This window comes from Nematolebias whitei, chromosome 5, assembly GCF_014905685.2.
Source record: "Nematolebias whitei isolate Nwh7 chromosome 5, NemWhi1, whole genome shotgun sequence".
Taxonomy (NCBI): domain Eukaryota; kingdom Metazoa; phylum Chordata; class Actinopteri; order Cyprinodontiformes; family Rivulidae; genus Nematolebias; species Nematolebias whitei.
In genome coordinates, this window is record NC_056502.1 from 6,400,912 (window position 1) to 6,420,973 (window position 20,062).

General features: G+C 41.7%; 2 protein-coding genes across 2 annotated transcripts in view; one reads left to right on the forward strand and one right to left on the reverse strand.

The window, feature by feature from the left end:
• Positions 1-2,843, forward strand: part of si:ch73-139j3.4 (tetraspanin-19) — a 5,961-nt gene extending 3,118 nt beyond the window's left edge. Inside the window, exons 7-8 of the mRNA XM_037676549.1 lie at positions 286-369; positions 2,694-2,843. Coding sequence (XP_037532477.1) covers positions 286-369; positions 2,694-2,843 — 234 coding nt within the window. The remainder of the gene's footprint in view (positions 1-285; positions 370-2,693) is intronic.
• A 7,109-nt stretch (positions 2,844-9,952) lies between these two features.
• hjv (hemojuvelin BMP co-receptor) lies at positions 9,953-18,569 on the reverse strand. The gene is made up of 4 exons (XM_037676746.1): positions 18,409-18,569; positions 12,790-12,912; positions 11,820-12,331; positions 9,953-10,606 (listed from the first exon to the last, which is right to left on the reverse strand). Exons 2-4 carry the CDS (start codon positions 12,884-12,886, stop codon positions 9,983-9,985), a joined length of 1,233 nt encoding a protein of 410 aa, XP_037532674.1. The 5' UTR covers positions 12,887-12,912; positions 18,409-18,569; the 3' UTR covers positions 9,953-9,982.
• Between the last annotated feature and the right edge of the window lie 1,493 nt (positions 18,570-20,062).

Below are 20,062 nucleotides of genomic sequence, written 5' to 3' on the forward strand. Positions count from 1 at the left end.
ATATTTGTTTATGAGTGTCTTGTGTGTATTTATTTGGTTATTTAGTTAGTTTATTTTATTTGTTTATTTGTTTATGTGTCTTTCTTGTGTGTTTGTTGGTTTATTTAGTTTGTTTATTTGCATTTGTTCATTGTATGTGTTTGTTTATTTGTTTATGTGTTTGTTGTGTTTCTTTGTTTTATGTTAGTTTATTTGTTTATGTGTTCATTTATTTATTTATTGGGTGTGTTTTTGTGTTTGTTTATTTGTTTATTTATTTGTTTATGTGTGTGTTTGTTGAGTCAGAGCTGCAGTGAGCAGCTCTCTGATTGGCTGCAGCAGAACATCCTGACCATCGTGGCGATGGACGTGAGCCTCATTTTACTCCAGGTAAGAAAGAAAACATTTACTTTTTTCTGAATCTATCACAAACGGTCTCCATGGGTTTCTCAATAAAAAAAAACAAAAAAACAAAACTTGATTTAAAAGAAAAATTTAATGTTCGTTTACAAAATGAAAAAATTCAGTCTGTTGCAGAATTTAAATACCTTGGCTTGGTGCTAGATCCTCAACTTAAATTTGATAAACATTTAAAGACAATTTCAAAAACAATACAAAGTAATATTAATTGTTTCAAACTAATTAGAAACTATATACCAAGTCAGGCAGCCCTGCTCTATATGCATTCTATAATTTTTTTGTCACATATCGTATTGCATGACTGCATGGACACATGCCTCTCCAAGTGCAAACACATTCACTCTTTACACAATCGGGCTTAAAAATCATGGCTAAAAAGCCAATTTGCTTTCATCACTGTACCATTATTAAGAAATAAAATCTAATGAGCTTTGATAACTTTATTAGTTTTTGTTTTCATGAACCGTTCCATAAATGCATCAATCGTGTAGCACCTGAGCCATTTGTTGAGAGACAGAACAGCAGCAGAGTCATTAGAAGTTCCACAGATCATGACAGTAAAATGTAATTCTGCAGGACAACTTTTGGACGGACTGTCTTCTCTGTCAGGAGCTGTGAGCTGTGGAACTCACCATCTGATCTTAAGACCATAGCTGACATTACAAGGCTTAAGAATTCGCTAAAGATGAACCGGAAACTCATTTTTAAATATTGTAATTGTTTGAACTCAATAGTTTTAAATATATTGTTTTTTTTATTTCTTTTTTTAAAAATAATTTTAATTGGTTTTTACTGTTGAGCTTAACTTTTCATTTAACCGACTGTTAAAGGCCCATCAAGGGACGGGTGTTGCGAATTAACTTTGGCTATATGCACTATGATGCAGGCATTAGATTGTTTTCATCTGTTTCTTGTGTCTGTCCCTATCAAATAAACAACAAGTAAATAAATAAGATGAAGCTGTTTTATTTTGTTTGTTGTTTTTTGTCGTGTAGATTTTTCTGTTTTTCTCATTAACCTTGTGGGGGTGCTAACATCTCTTTAAACAAACTGGAAACCAGCATCCAAACATAACTTCAGTCCTCATGATGTTCCTTTTTGGAACAACAGAGTCGTTTTACACAGAAGGAAGTCTGTGTTCATGGAAACGTGGATGGAGAAACAAATATGGTCACTCACTCATCTCATGGATGAAAAGGGAAATTTATATGACTATGAAGAATTCACAAAAATATATAATCTAATCTGTACCAAAAAAGACTGTGATAAAGTAACAAAAAATATACCAATTGCATTTGCTCAGTTAATAAAGAATAATTATGAAACTAAACCAACAATTAGTTTAGCGAGCATCAATCTCAATGGACTAAATTTAACACACAATAAATGCAACAACAATTTTTTAAGGCAACATTTAATAAAAACAATATATTCTGGTCAGGTAAGAAGAAAGTTTCACGATTTCTATGATAAGAAGGAAAGAATAAAAATAATGACAACATATCTGGGATTCCCTCTTCCACCTAAATATAAAGAATTACATTTCAAAACTCTAAATAATATTTATCCTTCTAACGAGTTTATCAGAAATAGATTTAAATTTGAATGTGATAACTGTTATATACCTGTATGTAACGAACCTGAAACAACAGAACATTTATTTTATTTCTGTCATTCTGTGAATTATGGAAATCCCTTCACGATCTCCTGACCATCCAATCTATGAACATAGACTCCTTCTCCGTTCAGAATATATTATATGGATATGTATCTGAAAATAAAAAAGACGAATACTTTGTCAATAACATTATCATAATATTAAAATTCTATATACATAAATGCAGATATGGCAAGTCTAAACCATTATGGTCTGTATTCAAACAAGAACTCCAGATGTTTAAACTTTCATTAGACAGAGCTAAAAAACCACAAGCAAAAAAGCTCTGATCACCTCGCTCAGATAATAAAGCCCTCTGACAAATTATTTTACTAATTATGTAGACTCTTAGATAAATAGTTAGTTGTTTAATTTACTGTACTATATTATTTGCAATCTCTCAAATAGTATTATTACCTAAATTTAAGGTTATGATGGTTGATATGATAATTCGTTTAAGAATATGTTGACCTTAGGAGGTATGGTTGTAGATATTTGTATATGTTTATATGTATTATTGTAATTTGAGATTGTCATTTGTTGTTCTATTTGTGTTCTTTTGTTCTGTATGTTCAGTAGTTCAATAAAGTTAAAAAAAACCATCTCTTTAAACAGTTTGTGTTGTTTGTCTCTGCAGATAGCGCTGCTCGCCATCGCAGTCAGCCTCTTCCAAAATTTCGGGGTCAAAGCTGCGTTTAAACGAACCGACCTGCTGGTAGCTGAAGCTGGTAGCTCCGGCCCTGATGACGACTACGGAGAGCAGAACCTGGACTACACGGACCCCTGATGGAGAACAGGAGTCTGAAGATGCCATCAACCTGCCTTATCTCCATGACAACCAGGACCAGGTTGACCTGGGTCAGAACTTCCAAATGAGCTGAACTCTGGGACCTGTAGGTGGGCTCGCTCGCTGCAGCGAGGAGACAACAAAACACGGCTCCTTTAGTTTAATCAAGTTTATTTAAACATATCACGAGCAGAAAATTCTTTAGCATTTAAAAACAATCAGTATAAAAACATTTATAATCGTTTTGTTTCATCAGAGTTTTAAAAAATATATTTTTAGTGTTAAAACAAAAACTCAGCAGCACCTCTGGGTGTTCGGACAGACTGAAGACTAAAAATACAGAATTTTATTCACTTTACATAAAATATTTACAGGTTTTCTTTTTCTGAGAACAAAAATGTGTCAAGAAAACAAAATTAAATAATGTGAAATAAAAAAAATTGTTATTTAGCAACTATTTACAAATTTATGACTTTTTGTGTTTATTTACAGAAAAAAAAAACAGTTGACGTTACTGTGAACAAACAAACAAACAATAAGTTAAACATTGGGGCCTCCCTCCCGTCCCGGGTCAGAACCAGACCCACACCACAGAACCGTTGTCCTGGCCTTTTCTTATTGTTGGGAACCACAAACCAGCAGAAACGCGTCAACAGGAGCTGCCATGTTGGATTTTTGGAACCAGAGTCTGCACTCTAGTGATGTGGACCTTTAAGCTCCTCCCACTTTAATGCACACAATCATGGCGTCACATGACCTTCCGTCTTGGCTTGAAATAACTCGTTACAGCTGGTTGTGTTCGAAAAATGAACACGTCGATAAACATCTGGTTTGTTCACATGGAGGGGGCGGGGCTTAAATTCATACAGAAACCAGCTGAGGAGGAGGCTGGTTCTACTCCAGAAGTCTCTGGTCCTCGAACAGCTATCTGTGGCGTTGTCTGAGTGCCGCCACCTGCTGGATCCAACAGGAAACACAACTCATGGATTCATTCAGGAGGCTCAGGTCTGGAGTCAGGGAGGAGGAGGAGGAGGAGGAGGAGGAACACTCTGTGAAGTCCGAGTCTGATCCATTCTGAAAACACATCAATAAATCAATTTGCATTTGTGTTCTGACATGAAACTTCCATCAAAATGTTGATTTTTTCATCCTTAATGTCTTCATTTCTGTTTGAATATCTACAAATTGTCCCTGCACCCTCCATCTCTTCCTGTCCTCCATTTCCACTTTTCTCCTTCTCTGATTTTGTATTCTCTGTATTTCTCCTGCCATCACTTGTTATCAGGGTCCAGTCGGCCTGCAGAGCCTCACCAGGTTCTGCAGCAGCTCTTGGTTGAGGAGCAGAGCTGGACACAGGGAGCTGTTAGGAGTGAACGGCTGCAGTCGTTGTGCACAGGCCTGGTTCTGGCTCAGCCTGGGGACCAGCTCGTCCACCTGCAGCAGAAAAAACAAGTTTCACATCAGTCAACCTCTCCTGTGTTCACAGCTGCATCCTTTGTTTTATTCTGTTTGAAGTTATGGTGGGCCGGACCTTCTCTTGGTTCCAGGGGACTACATCCTCCTTGCACTCTGCGGGGGGCAGGTCCTTCAGGTAGATCTGCAAAAACAAAAACGGCAATCCTTCTAAAATCCATCCACGTCTAGAACAGCTGCTGAAGAGCTGAACGCTGCAGCTTACAGATTTGTTCATGTCGTTGCTGTAGGTCTTCAGAACCTTCAGCAGATCCTCAGCGATGCTTTTCATCTCCTTACTGATGGGATAACCTGCTGCAAGCTCCGCCCACAACACCAGGAACAGGAAGTAGAGGGAAGCTGGAGACACTGCAGAGGAAGAGGAGCAGATTTAAAGTATGCAAGGCTGCACAGACACTCAGAAACTAACAATAAAAACATGGAACAGATGAACATATCAAACTTATTATTATCAAATGTTATTGTATCTCATATTGATGTTTTATCAGAACTAATTCCAGAGTTTAAAGTTAAATTCAGGATATTTTATCTGAAGAAAAACACAAAAAGAAACAAACTTTTGACCCAAAAGAAAAATGATTTCCCTTTAATTAAAGTTCAATTTAATAAAATATTCTCAAACTTTTGCAAAAAAAAAAAAAAAAGTTAATTAAAATGTGATGCAAGTAAAACAGCTTTTTATCAGCTAATTTTCACTCAGTGTAGGACAAATGAAAGTTAGTTTTCATTTGGAAATACTTTTAGGACATTGTCATAAAATGTTGGATTATCGTTTAATTTTGTACAAAATCTGCAATAAGCAGATGTTCTGAGCCGTTTATTGTAGATGTTGCAGCTGCAGACTGGACTCTGGACAAAACTGAAGAGTCCGGTCCTTGCTGAGCGCCGGCACCAGGTTCTGGCTCCGACCAGGACTCAAACTATGAAGATTTCATTGTTAGACTTGGGCTCACATGAGAAGAGTTTTTATTTTAAATCTAAGTCATGAAAACATGAAGGTGGAGCGTCTGCTGGTCTGAAATGATCCAAACAAACATCTGAAGCAGGTTCAGGTCCTTTTGCTGTTTTTATTCACATCCTTTTTTTGAGAAACTCACTGAGACTAAACTGATTCATGAGCGTCCGACCAGAACCCTGACAGAACCCGGACAGAACCCTGACAGAGTTGTTCTTTCAGCGGCTCCCTCCTCGGGGCTCACACCACTGAGGTCTGTTTCACACCTGAGGTCCATCCTAACACAACCCGGGCCCGAACCTGCAGCCTCAGAGTTATGAGACCACGGCACCGACCGCTGATCCACCGCGGCCTAATCTTTAACAACAACACTGGAGAGAGTTTAAATTAAAAAACATTAATTCTCGTTATTAAAGGTTGGTGCGTCTGTTCCAGATTTATTTCGGATCAAACCACCGGAGGTCTGCTCCTGAAAATAATTTGAGAGTTTAATAACAAAAACACTCCATGAAACTCCTTGTTCTTATTCCTCACAGACATCGGCAGCAGGACTGAATGCATGTCGCCCGCCGCCACAAACGCCACAAGTTAAAGACCTCAGCGTACAGGGATGACTCTCAGCTACTACCACACCAAACTTTACTCAAGTATTCATCAAACTCACCGAGTTAACTTTGTGTTTTATTAAAAAAAAACCCTTCCTGTAGTTGATGAGATATTTTACTGACAGACCGATAAATGCAGCCCAGGCTGGTCTTTGGACATTATCGCCCACCGTGCATGGCGGCGATCAGCTCTGAGCCTGAAACTTTCTGCTGACTCATGACAAAATGTTACATTTAAATTAAATCAAATTTCTGAGAATAAAATACGACAAAACAACATTAATTACCTGAAGTGAGAGCTTTATGTTTATTTTGTGTAAATATTTTCTTTTGTTTTCTTTTAAATAAAACTTTGATTCAGAATAAAAAGTTTATAAAACGCTTTACAGATTTTAAATTCAATAAAAATAAATAAATACTGACTTGTTTTCTGGTGGAGGCTGAAGACGCTGAGATCTGGGTATGGGTTCTGACCCTGGTCCAGGTTCTGGTGCTGGTTCAGGTTTCTGAGCCTGGTCCAAGTTCTGGTGCTGGTTCTAGTTTCTGATCCTGGTACTAGTTTGGGGTCCTGGTCCAGGTTCTAGTTTATAATCCTGGTCCTAATTTGGGGTCTGGTCCTAGTTTCTGATTCTGGTATTAGTTTTGATTTCTGGTACTGGTTCCTGATCCTGGTCCTGGTCCTGGTCCTGCTCTGAGGAGGATGTGGTGTGTGATGCTCAGGCTGCTGATGCTGATATTTATTCGGGTCCATCTGGGCCCGGGGGCTCGTTCTGTGGAAGTGCCACCGTCGGTTTTCTCAGAAGTTTCTACATCAGGATCTGTAAAAGTTCCGGTCCGTTTGGTCCCATGACAGCGTGCAGGAATCCACACCTTCATCAGTTTCAACACTCCTCTCTGACTCATCCTCATCATCAGCTATTTCTGACAAAACGTGGAAGATTTCACAAAATCTGGATTTCAGTCATTTGAAGATCTTCTTGATTTAATTTAAATAAATTCTTCAGCTGTGATTTAAACTCCGTCAGCCTCAGAGAGAGTTTATTACATTTAAAATTACACATCAAAGAAAAAAGTTCTGAGGTCTGCAGGAGGATTGGTGTGTGATTTGAAAAAATGTTTCCTTGCAGAACGGATCAGAACATCTGAAACAGAACCATCAGAACACCCAGACCATCAGCCCTCCTCCCCCGTGCCTGGCCGTTGAGATTTGCTGCTGTGCATTCTGGGTGACCATCTCTGCTTTGGGCCGGTTCTGGTTCCAGAGAAGGTTCTATCAGAACATCTAACCAAAACCTCCTTGGTTTCTAGGAAAAAGCCACTGTTGGTTCTGATCAGACAGGTGAGCCCCGCCCCTCAGGTGCCACAGGCCACCTGGGCTCAGGGTTCTGAATTTAACTTTCTCTGAGCTGTGAGCCATCATGGAAAAGAGGCGGAGCTTCAGCTCAGACACCTGGACAGGTGGGCGGGCCTAACGCCTGAGGACAAATAGTTGTCTCTGTTTGTTTTGGACCTATTTCTGGACCTCTGAAGATATTTTTGTCTCGTTTGTTCTGTTTGTGTCTTTGTGAAAACGTGGACTTCCTGCAGGCTCTGCAGGGTCCAGACACATTCTGGGTTTTTGCGTGCTCGACAGAACCAGACCTGTTCCCAGACTCAGATGGTTTCAGGTGATTTGTTCACCTGAGGATGTTTCAGAATAAATAAATGTGTGAACAGACTAAGACTTTCCTTCAGGACTCAGTTTCTCATCTAGTCCTGATGTGACCGGGCTCGTTGCATCAGATCCTGCGTGGAACAATGATGAAAGCTTTTAGCTGCAGGCTGCATGCGGAGGAGAAACGTTTCAGTCTGTAGGCAGGCTGCGTCATCCCTCCGGTCTCTTCCATGGAAAACTGGGGGCTGGAGTAAATGCTTCTGACTCCACTTGAGGGCCCCCCCCCCCCCCCCCCCCCCCCCGGAGCTGAACTTGATGGAGCAGTCCAGACAAAGTTAGGCTCAAAACAAAACAATTATAATAAAACTACACAAGAATGAGAAACAAGCAAAATGAGACAAGAACAGAGAGGCAGACAACTCTGGCTGGTGAAAACAAGTGTAAAAATATTCCTGGATTATTACAGCGCTACAACCAAAATGAACACAAACAGATAAAATAAAAACATAAATTTATGTTCTGAAAGAAACATCACAGGAAGAAAAATCATCATAAAATGTTGCAAAATGAGACTCAAGAACCAGAAATCCTTCATCCTAAATTAGCTTAAGACTGATGTCACAATGCTGATGTTAGCTACAGTCAGCATGTAGCTAAAGTTCATTTTAGCTACAATTAACCTTCAGCTAATGTCTTTACAGTTAAGCTAACAGCTTCAGAGACACATAACAGTAAAAAATATACAAAAAGTGTTTAGAAATGGCCTCAAAACTTTAAATTAAATCCAACAAAATCCATTTTGGAATACGACTTTCACACATTTGCACAAAAAAAAAAAAATGATCAAAGAGACAGAACTATTCCAACTATACAACTAAAAACAACCAAACAGGAACAAAAATAAACACAAAAACAAAAAATGTTGATTAGAATAATTGCAAATGATAATAAAAGAGGACAAAATTAACAAGCAAAGACTTAAAATCTGTAAAGCTGTCAGCTCTTGTCTCTTTACTGCTTTAACTCATGATTCAATGATTCATTCAATGATTGACAGCTGTGCAGATGTTTCATCATCTTCATGGCCCTCAGGTGATTGGTCTCGCCCAGCACACCTTCCCAGACCTCAGAGCTGAAGCTCCGCCTCCTTTCCGTGATGAAGGCTTGGCTCAGAAAAGGTTTTTTTTAGACTCGTGTTCAGTCACCTGCCACACAGGTGATCTGGGACACCTCAGGGTCGTCCTTCTGGAAAAAATTACTTCAAACCATTTCATTATTGGAGGGAAAACGTCATTTGCATCCAGGTGTGCTATCACAATGCCAGGATGGAAAGACATCAGCACTGATATATGAGAAGCAAGCTGTGAAGGGTCAAAGGTCATTTAGAGTCCATTGTTATACAGAGAGAAATATTCTTTACACGTGGAAAACATTTCAGACAGCTGATTCACCCTGAAGGTCAGACTATGCAGTGACTCTACAGGCTTTGGTTAGCAGGTCAAAGGTCATGACCTCCTTCTAAAAATAGCATGGCAGCTAAACTTAGGTTTGGAAAGTTTCATCTGAAGGAACCACAAGACTTCTGGACCAGAACCAGACCAAAGGACAGATGTTTACCCAGAATGCACTGCAGCAAACAGCTCCTCCAGCTGTCAGCACGGTGGTGGAGGCTGATGGTTTGGGCTCCTGTAAGTCACTGAGTGGATCAGGATCTTCTTCAGAAACAGGAGAGAGATTGATGAAGTCCTATAGAGAACCAAGAACCAGTATTTTCTTTTCATGTTGTGTTTACGTTGAGGGCAGACCCACAGATCAGAATGAAACATGTTTGGGAGTAAACAACAACATCTGACAGGATGAAGTGTTTACGTTTAGTTTGATGGTTTACAACGAGGACCTTTCATGTTTTATCAAGTTCAATAGACCAAAAAGATTTGAAAAAAGATGTTTAAAACTTTTTATAAGGGATATTCTTTAATGATCTTTAATGATTTACAGCTTTTGTCATTTTCCTTCAGTCTCAGACTGCAGGTTTACTTGTGGTTCCTATAGTCATCTGAGGTTTCAGTACAAACCGTTCGCAGACAGCACTTTATAGAAACAATAATAAAACTTCATCATCAGATCTTCTCTGATCCTCAAAGTAGTCACGAAGGAGACAAAGATGGAGGAGGAAACCGTTTGTTTTTGTCCCGGAGTCTTTTATCAAACGACACGATGCGAACATTTGATCTTCTGGTTCTGAAAATCTGTTCAGTCTGCTGCACGAGAAGAGTCCCAGCATCCTCCTTCTTGTCAGGAACCGTTTCAGAGTTCTGAGCAGGTTCTGGTGTAGAACCTCCTTCACTTCCATGTGGATCAGGTTCTGATTGAATCACATCGAGGAGGGAGAAAATCTTTGTCGAGAAACAGTTTAGTCCCGGCACAGATTGCATTTAATTAAAAGATCCCTTCAGGCTGCGCCCACAGTTCCCAGCATGCCGAGCAGCAGCAGAAGCATCAGGTGCGGTAGCACTCGGCCTGCAGCGGCGACAGGAAGGAGGTGAACCCCTTTCCTGTTGGAGATCATGTTTCGAGCATCCTGTAGTGCGCAGACAGCAGCCATGCTGGAGTTCAGGTCTCCGCTGGAGATCAGGTCAAACACGCAGGCCTGGTAGTAGATGTCCCGGGCAGGAAGCAGTGCAGCGCAGTGGGCCTCGGCACTTAAAGAAACAGGCTCCAAAGGGTCTGGTGAAGGGGGGCGGAGCGTGTTGAGCTTCTGGGAGGCGGGGCAGCCCCACACGCACAGCTGCAGGTCGTGGTCTGGTCCGAAGGCCTCCACGATGTCGCGTGGCGAGCTGACGGACAGGCTGAGAGAGCGTCCGCTCTGACGCACCACCAGCAGCGTGCCGATGTGGGCCGCCCGGATCTCCGTGTGCTGACCGGGACTCTCGGTCCGGACCGTCAGGCTGCGGTGACCTCGGCGCTCGCCGTTCCACACGGAGCCATCAGCGAACGCAGCAGGAACGTTGTCCAGCTCGGCCTGGTAGAGCTGCTGCTCGATGCACTGACGCCAGTTCTTAAAGATGATGGTGATCTGACAGGAAGCAGAGCGGCAAGAAGACATGGATCAAAGGTTCTGTCGGACCTCTGACAGAGCAACAAACCATTTGTATTTTAGCCTTTATCTACTGTTTGTTGTTTTATGTGTGAAGCTTGTGTTTAGGTATGCATTTATTGTTTTTAATCTCCCCGTCTTTTTTTTTTTTTTTTTTACCTTAAATGACAAACTGCAATTTTTATTCCAGTCTTTCCTATAGACCAGATGTTCTGTGTCCTTAATAAAGTCTTGATATTAATACTAGTAAAAGAAAGAGAACTGTGTTTACTTTTAGTGAACGTGCTGCTTGCTGCTGTAGTGTTGTGTCACTCGTGAACATCAGAGAGAGGAGTCTGCCAGAAAACGATTCATTCAGTGAACGAACTGATGATTCGTGCATGCACACACACACACAGAACTGCTGCTGAGGAGTGATTCGTTTTTGTAGTTCTGTGCTGGAAGTGGCGCTGTGTCATTCACTCACGTGCTGCACAGATAAACAGTCACAAATGGCTGGTGCTGGTGAACCCAGTGGTGCAAGCAAAGATTCAGGATGATTATATAAAAATAAATAATTTATTAACAACACAAAAGATCTGACAGGGCAGCAAAACAAACATAGAATGATCAGGGGGTATTCACGACACAGACAGCTGATCACCAGTGAACAGAAGACAACGCCAGGATAAGGTCTAACACAGACACAGATTTATATACAGGAAACACCAATTAGGCAAAGTGAAGGCACCTGTGAGTAATCACAGATGCCAAAGAAAGAGATAGAGAATGCAAGGCATAAACACGACACAAGATGGAGCTAGATACTAAAGAGACAAACCCTATAAAGATAGAAACAGAGGATCAAGGGAACACAGACATAAACACGTCACCAGGGACAAAACCACCACTCCTACATAAACTGCATGAATGTAACGATTCGGTGAATTAATCTTTTCAACGAATCATTTAAATGAACTAATTCTAAGAATTCAGTACACTCAAGAGAACTGTTGTTCCAATTACTACTGCAGAAAACAACCAGCTCACTCCGGCCGAGTGCCACTGCAGACATAACTCTGCTCTGCTCTGTCAGGAACATCAAACTTTGTTCTCGTACGTTTAGGGAGACGTCTGTCAAATCAGGAGGAAATGTTTTGCTGCACGAAGACGTAATGATGCATTCAAAGATCTGAGATGAACTTTGACTAACCTTGGTGAGAACTGTGGGGTGTGTTCCTCCTCTCGCTGGTGAAGTGGTGGCCTGAACGTACAGGTGCTCGTTGTCTATAAGAGGCCACGCTCCCTGCACTGCGCAGGTGTGGAAGTCATTGCTGAAGGTTCGAATGTGCAGGTCTCCAAACACACTGCAGTGCAGGTACTCAGGCATCCGTCCCTCTCTGCTGAAGAAGCTCTTCTCGTACAGGCAGGTGTCTTCTGACAGTGTCCCCTGAGGCTGCGGCCGTGGTTGGGCCGTGGGCCCTGCCCGGGGGCAGCTGCGCTGGATCAGCAGGTCCTCGATCCCCTGAACCGCAGAGTGGTATGCCAGATCGCCCCGACACGGCCGAGCCATCCTCTTGGTGCACATGGCGTAGGTGCGCAGGGCGCTGCAGTACCCGGCATTCACCGCCTCCCTGCTGAGAGCCGCTGCACCACCGCTGCTCAGGTCAAAGGTTGCAGCCACGAACTCAGAGTTACACTTCAGGATACGACAGGAAGCTCTGACTGAGGAGCAGAAAGATTCAGGACTTGAGCTGAACATCTGTGAACTCAGAGGAGATGTCACCAGGCTGAGACGGCTGGGCTCTCCAAAACGTCTCACCCTCGGAAACTTCCTTACAGTGTTAGACAATCGAAGTTAACAACTATGCTTTGTTCATCTTTCTTTATGATGATGTTCTTTGCTGCTTGCTCTGTGTGTGTGGGGGGGGGGGGGGAGACTTTTTTTTGTTACTTTGTGAGGACCATTTTTGAACGTATACTACATTGTGAGGACCAATTGCTCTTTGAGGGGACCAAAGCCCTGTCCCCATAAGGTTCAAGCGTCATTGGTGGGTTAGAGGTTAGGTTTAGGGTTAGGGTCAGGGTTAAGCTATATAAATTAATGAAAAATGAATGAAGTCAATGCAAAGGCCCCATAAAGATAGCAAGACAAACCTGTGTATGTGTGTGTGCATGTGTACCTTCAGGTAAACTCAGCTGGACCAGCAGCAGCAGAGTTGGGTGGATGCAGAGTTTCCATGGTAACGGTACAAAGTGTACGGCTGCTCGCAGGTCCATCAGCGGGGTCAAAGGTGAACAGCGCTCTGAAAGACAACACAGATGGACATCCTGTCAGTCTCGCTTGAGCGGGAAGCTCCTCCCCTCTCCTCCAGCTGTAAATAAGCAGATGCCTGATGATGATGATGATGATGGTGGTTCCAGTTAGCTCCCAGTTTCCCTCAGTTTTCGTCAAGATGAATCACAGATGGACTGCTGTGCTCAGAGTGATCTGACCAGAAACAATTTGTCTGAGGTCATAATTGGCAGTGACTCTTCTAAACATCCCACAGAACCTGCAGGGTTATGGTTCCCTGCAGGTCCATCCCTCCATCAGACTCAGAGTCTGTTTTCAGCTGTTGTTCAGCGGTTAAAAAAAAAAAAAAAACGGAGGCTCAGGTTTCAGCTGATGAGCCAAAGACAAAAACTGACTGAGGGTCAGATCTGAAGAGGAGCTTCAGCCTCGATAAGCCCTCTGAGGAGGCAGAACTCAGATCTCAGATCAGAGACCGATAATCAATTAATTTGTTTATAAAACACCAAGACGGGCAAAGATAGAAACATCCATAAAGACAAGTTCAAAATAAAGTTAGAACGTTTCACAAAAACAAATCAAATCCTCTTCAGTCTGGACGACGATGTGCTTTCAGATTTGGACCTGTCTGACCTGAGAACAGTTCTGGACTTCACCTCAGTCCATCTGGTTTCTTCTTTGTCTGATAGAGCTTTTAGCAGCATTTGTGGAAGTGTTCCTGAGACCAGACCAGAACCAGAACCAGACCTGGTTTTAATGCAGTGGCCACTGAGGGCCTCATCCTTTGAGCTCAGATCATCATGTGTGTGTGTCAGAGTTCATCGAGTGTGTGTGTGTGTGTGTGTGCGTGTATGTGTGTGTGTGTGTGTGGGTCAGAGACTAGAGTTGAGGATTGTGGGATGAAGCTGTTACTGGTTGTCTAAATGCTGCAGGACCTTCTCCCAGAGAGAATAAAAAGTCCATGTGATGGGTGAGACGGGTCCTCCACAATGCTGAGAGCTTTCTGGATGCAGCCATTGTTGAAAACGTCCATGAGAGATGGAAGAGATACCCCGATGATCTTTTCAGCTGTCTTCACTATTCACTGGAGAGTCTGTTCAAGATGCTCTTGATGATTCCTCTGCCGAAGGTGGTGAGGATGGGAGGTGGCAAATGGACTTTCTCCAGTCTCCTCAGTATCAGCCTAACATGCATGTTTTTGTATTTTTGGTGTGTGGGAGGAAACCGGAGTACCCGGAGAAAATCCACACATGCACAAAGAGAATATGCAAACTCCACCCAGAAAGGTCCCCGGCCAGGATTTGAATCGGCGACCTTCTTGCTGAGAGGAAACAGCTCTACCCACTGAGCCAACGTGCCACCAGAACACAGAAAAGCTCAAATTAATACAGTTTATGAAAATCTCATGAACCCATATATTATTCACAACATATTAAACAGATGAAACGTTGAAACTAACAAACGGAACCATTTCCACGAGAAGATGAAATAATTTAGACTTTGACGTGAACAACAAGAGTCAGAGGTCCGGATCAGAACCAGGAGGAACATTCTGCAACTGATGAGGTGAATTATCAGCAGGTCAGAGACCGTTAGAAGTAAAGATGGGCACAGGTTCAGCAGTCTGTCTAAAACTACAGGAACAATTTCAGAATAAAGTTCCTGAATAAAAACTTTAATCTCCATCATCTCCAGTTCAGAATATGATCCACAGATTAGAAGAATCTGAAGAACTCTGACACACACACATGATAATCTATAATTATATTATGATAATCCTTATAATCAAACTGTTTTTTGTTACGTTTCCTATTGATTGTCCTTTTGGTTGCCATTATATGTTGGCTTGTTAAAAATAATACCATGCATCTTTTATAATTGTCTATTATTGTCGGTGTTGTCCACTGTTGTCATCACTCTGTTAAAATTCAGGTCTCTCTTGTGAATGAGTTTCCGAGGCTCAATGGGATTAACCTGTAGAAATAAAGGTTGAATGAAAAAATGATGAACTCTGACACACACACACAACCTAAATACACACAACTACTGTGTTGCACTGTTTGTGACTTTTTCGTTTATCGTACGTTTTTACAATCTGCTCAAGTTTTTTTTTATTTTTGCACCTTACACAGTTTATACCCCTGCTGCTTTAAAAACAGAAAGACAGTCAATATGTACTTGTACGTAGCTGAAATGACAATAATACCTCTGACTCTGACTGGTAACTCTAAATTGTCCAGGTGTGAGAGAGAGTGAATGGTTGTTTGTCTCGTTTGTCTCTATTTGTCCCTGTGATGGACTGGAGACATGTCCAGGGTGTCCCCCGCCCCTCACACAGTGACTGCTGGACATGGACACCAGTGACCCAAAAAGGAAGAAGAAGGTAAAAGATGTGTCTGTGTATGTGTATGTGTCTGTCTGTCTGTCTATGTTTGACTTGTCATCCTGATGTTTTCTGAATCGGGCTGTAGATTTAACGTCATATTTAATTCAGATTAAAGTTCTCAGTTGGGTTGGATCCTCCTGGAAGGACAGTAAAAGTTCTGGTTCTGTTTATGGGTTCAGTCTGAGAACTAAATTTAACCTCCAGCCCTCCCCCACAACAACTTTCGTCACACACACCCATAAATACACACGTGTGTGGTATGAATGCTATTCGTATTTTTAGGACAAAGTATTCCAGAAATCTTCCTCCGTAAGTTTGGCTCAGTTTTTGCTGAAATCTGATAAAACCGCAGGAAAATTAAATCTTGGTGAGTTTCTTTCAACATGATGAGCTCATGTATTTAGATGGTGAAGAAACAGGTTCCTCTTGAAGACGAGTCCTCATGACTCAATGAGACTAACCTGTATAAAGGTTGAATAAAAAATAAAAAAAAGACAGAACAGATGCTGCTCCTTCCTGAAACTCCAGGATTTACCGGAATTCAGGGCACGGACGCTACGACTGAAGCAGACTCTTATTTTGAAGACCATCTGTGAGCTTGAGGCAGAACCACAGAGCAAAAAGTAAGCCTCAGCCAAACAGACTCTGTGTGAAGACTCAGGAAGATCAAAGAACTTCTTGACCTGTGAGTAGCAGAACGTTCTGATGGACCACAGGTTCTGTTTGATGGTTCTACGAGGTTCAATGAAGAGATGTGATGTTAAAAAGAGCCTTTACTTCCTGTTTGAAGAGGAATCTCCGAGCTCAGCTGCGGTGGGAGTCAACGAGAGTTTGGGTTACCTCTGACCTCTGAGAGGACACCATCAGTCCTGCAGCAGAGACACTCTGGTGGACGGAGACAAGACGTCTATGATTTAATGAAGACATTTTAGGAGAAGTGTGAAAACTGTTTGTGATTTTGAACGTTTCTGCTCTGAGTTGAACATTCTGTCAGTAAAATCCTCCTTTGATTGTGTTTGAGATGACGGTTCTTCTGTGAACTCTGAGCTGGAGATCCAACAAAAAACTATATTCCTGATTCCCTAGAGGCACAATTTATTTTATTTAAAAGTGCAGGTGATGGTATAAAAACTGTGACAGAAGAAAAGTTTAAAAAATGGTCAAATGTGGATAAAATGTCTTTGTCTGCCTCCTTCTCCCAGAACATCAAACCAGTTGTCACAAATTTATTGGTCCAATTATCGTTCATCTAGAATGAAACCGGCAGATAAAGTCAGTTACGTTGAGCTTCTTTCATTTGAGGCTGTTGGCCAAGAGAAGGTGGATCAGAGGTTTGAAGCAGTGATCCCTGCCGTTGGTACGACCCGGCCAGTGCTTAATTTGTAAACCAGACGATGCCGGAACACAAATAACATGGGGTGGGGCTCCCCCAGAAAATTATGAATAAAGTAGATGCCATTTCCTGCATTCTGATGTACTTTAAAGGGTTGTTAATCTGTGTTTACCTAGAAAACACTTGAATCAATAACTACAGTATTTTAGAGAGCAAGAAGAAGTAACCTGACCAACAGCTCCCCTTTTGTGCATAGAGCACACTCCACTTCTCTCGAGCATCATAGCCCCCCCCCACCGCCACCTCTACGTTGAGTACTATCTCCATTGCCACTGCCTTCATGTGCTTCAATTCTTGGTTGTTTAGTTGTACAATGAGATTTTTTTTTAATGGAAGTAAATTGGACTGTCTTTTTGACATTTTGATCGCTGTTATTTTGACGAATCGACACGGTTGTTTTGAAATGTGACATACGTGATTACCCATCAAACATTTCTCTCGTATTTTTAATAAATAATCAAAACTTTATTAATGACCCACTTAAACTGTAAAACTAATTTGGAATTTAGTTGTGCTGTTTAATTATATTTTTGTGTTTTTAGTTCAATTGCCCACGACTGAACTTTTAGTGGCAGAGATTTTTTAAGGGTAGAAGTGGAAATACTTACTTGAAGGGGCAGCTCTTATGTGATATTAAGAAGCTTGTAAGTGGCTGTTGTGTTTAAAATTAGTGTTTACGTAATTATTTTCAGATTACATATCCATTATAGGTTTTATTTATTCAAGACAGTCAAATTTGTTCATAACTTTATTATTTAGTAAGCCTAAAAGTTACCCGATCCAAGCAAACAGTTACCAGAACACACCCTGTCAAAAATAAGAGTTCCTGGATCTTGTTCGGCAGGATCCAGCTCAAATTAAGCCCTGGACCCGGCTGGTCTGCCGTAATGCTCCGTATGTTTGGGTCGCTGCTCATTTACAGATGGTGTAAAATGCTGTGACACATCTGTCAACCAGCCACAGAAGGTTCAACCACATCTGTTTTTAAATCTTTGCTTCATTGACTATGCCTTTTAGAATCAATTTAAAAATATTTTATCTGTTTGTAAATCTTTAAATGCTCCCCTCTTTCTGAGCGCTTACCTACCTGCCCATTCTCCCATGTCTGCCTTTTTGAAGCTTAAAACGTGTTTTTATTTGTTGGATTTTGTTCCTTGTTAGATGTTATTACAGTTTTATTGTTTGATTCCTGTTTTTTTTATTTATGTTTTCACTTCTTTAAACAAGTGTTCATTTGTTTATTTTTTACATTTCTTAATAAAACTGCATTGGAAATATTAAATATTTTGCTTCACACTTTGAATCAGCTTCTTTGATGAAAAACTTACAGGTGAATAAACTTTTTTTTTTTTAGCTTTGATTATAATTGTGAAACAAGTCAAATTTCAATAAAAATGTATAGAAATAAAAACTGTAAAATATTATTACCAACAAAATAAAATAAGAAGCAAACCAAAAGTTGATAAAATTTTTTCCACCTGTTTAAAATATATATATTTTTAATATAGATTCAGGAGTTTGTTGACTGGAAGAATATGAAGTTAAAGTTGATGTTTTTAGCAGTTAAACTGTCTGTTTCTGTGTGACAGATGAAAGGTAAATCAGAACATGTCAGTGGTTCTGCATGTTGACCCGGTTCGGACCTACAGGAGGTTTTTTCCTCAGATTTATGGGTTCAAAACTTTTTGAAAGAAACACGTAAACATGAAATGTTTGTTTTAGCCGCTCACCTCCAGCTGCTGCAGGATCAGAGTCCGTCCATGAGCTCGCTCTGTCCCTCTGAAAAATGACCCGAAACACATGAAGGCCCGATCCAGGTCTGTCGAGAACTCAGCAGGTCTGTAAGGGCCCACCCTGGTCGTAGTCCTGGTCCTGGTCTGAAACTAATGCTGCACTCACAGCTGACTGGGAGCTTCAAGCCTTTCTAAAAAAATCCTCAACGACCACCTGCTGCACGACAACTGTCCACACACACACACACACACACGCACACACACACACACACACACACACACATGCACACACAACATGCACACACAACATGCACACCACATATACACACATTCACACACAGAGATAAACACACACACGCACCATACATACACACAGATACACACTGATACACACAATAAGTACTCACCCCCACCACACACACGCACACCTTGTTCTTCTTCTTGGTTGTCCATCGTAGTCCGATGATGACGTCCTGTAGCGATGACTTCTTCGATGCAAGCCAGTTCTGGAGCTACATGTTTTGCTGCAGGTTGCAGGTGGGGGCGTATGAAAGTTGCAAGTTCAAGAATCTTTATTTCCCTCAAGGGGCAATTTGTTTCACAGTCAGTCGACACACAGAACATTCTAAACATTGAGACATTTATTCTTTCTTCTTTCGGCTGCGCCCTTCTTCAGGGGTCACCACAGTGAACTAAGTCGCACGAAGACTTGGCGATTATTTTTACGCTGGATGTCCTTCCTGACACAACCACAGACCACCGAGCTACCACAGCCCTCTGTGTGGAGCAGAGAGCTGACATCTAGGGTGCCCGGGGGAGCAGATGGTGGGGGTTAAGGGCCTTGCTCAAGGGCCCAGAGTGGTGCAAATGAGGGTGGAGGCAGGTGTGGGTGCTTCACCTATCCCACCCACATTTTGACGTTGTCGGTACCGGAAGTTGAACCAATGATCTTCCGATCACAGGCCCACCTTATCTAACCTCTGCACCACCACTTCATATTGAGACATTAAAATAAATGTACATAAATCATCAGTGATTGTTGAGAAGCCTGATCGCTACAGGGGTAAATGAGTTTTTCAGTCTGATCGTCCAACATCTGGGCAGCAGATACCTGCGTCCAGATGGAAGCAACCTGAACTCACCATGGAGTGGATGATCAGGATCTGCCAGAATCAGCCTGGCCTTGTTCACTGACCTCGCCTTGTGTAGGTCAGTGAGGTTCTGTATGCCAGAGTATGAAAGTTGCTGTAGTGGTGATAGTTCTGGCATCAAGGGATTGTTCCTCCTGTTCTCTTTTCCTCACTCTTCTGGTGGTCCTGCCCTCCTCCAGCCTGACGTGAAACAACATCGTCTCCAGGAGTCACGAGCAGCAGCAACAGCCTCTAGGTCCTTAAGCTTGATGTTACACTCCCTCAAAGAGGTTTTCATCTGGTCTTTATATCTATTTTTCTGCCCTCTGGCTAAGTGTAGGCCATGCAGCAGTCGATGCTGAGGCATCTGGATCACAAGTCCAATCCAGCGTAGTTGGTGCTCAGTGAGTGGCCGCCATGCTTCTGCAGTTCGTTTTTAGAAGTACCTCAGTATGAGGCACACAGTCACGCTAGGCTCTTTAACTATTTTATTATGGGTAGAATTTAATCAAATAAAACCC

Bases quoted from the DNA above. Each gene is read 5' to 3' on its own strand.
- hjv (XM_037676746.1), bottom strand. From the start codon at position 12,886: ATGGACCTGCGAGCAGCCGTACACTTTGTACCGTTACCATGGAAACTC. The intron at 12,332-12,789 runs GTACACATGCAC...TCTGCTCCTCAG, and splicing joins CCAGCTGAGTTTACCTGAAG to TCAGAGCTTCCTGTCGTATC. The intron at 10,607-11,819 runs GTTAGTCAAAGT...GCTTCCTGTCAG, and splicing joins ACCCCACAGTTCTCACCAAG to ATCACCATCATCTTTAAGAA.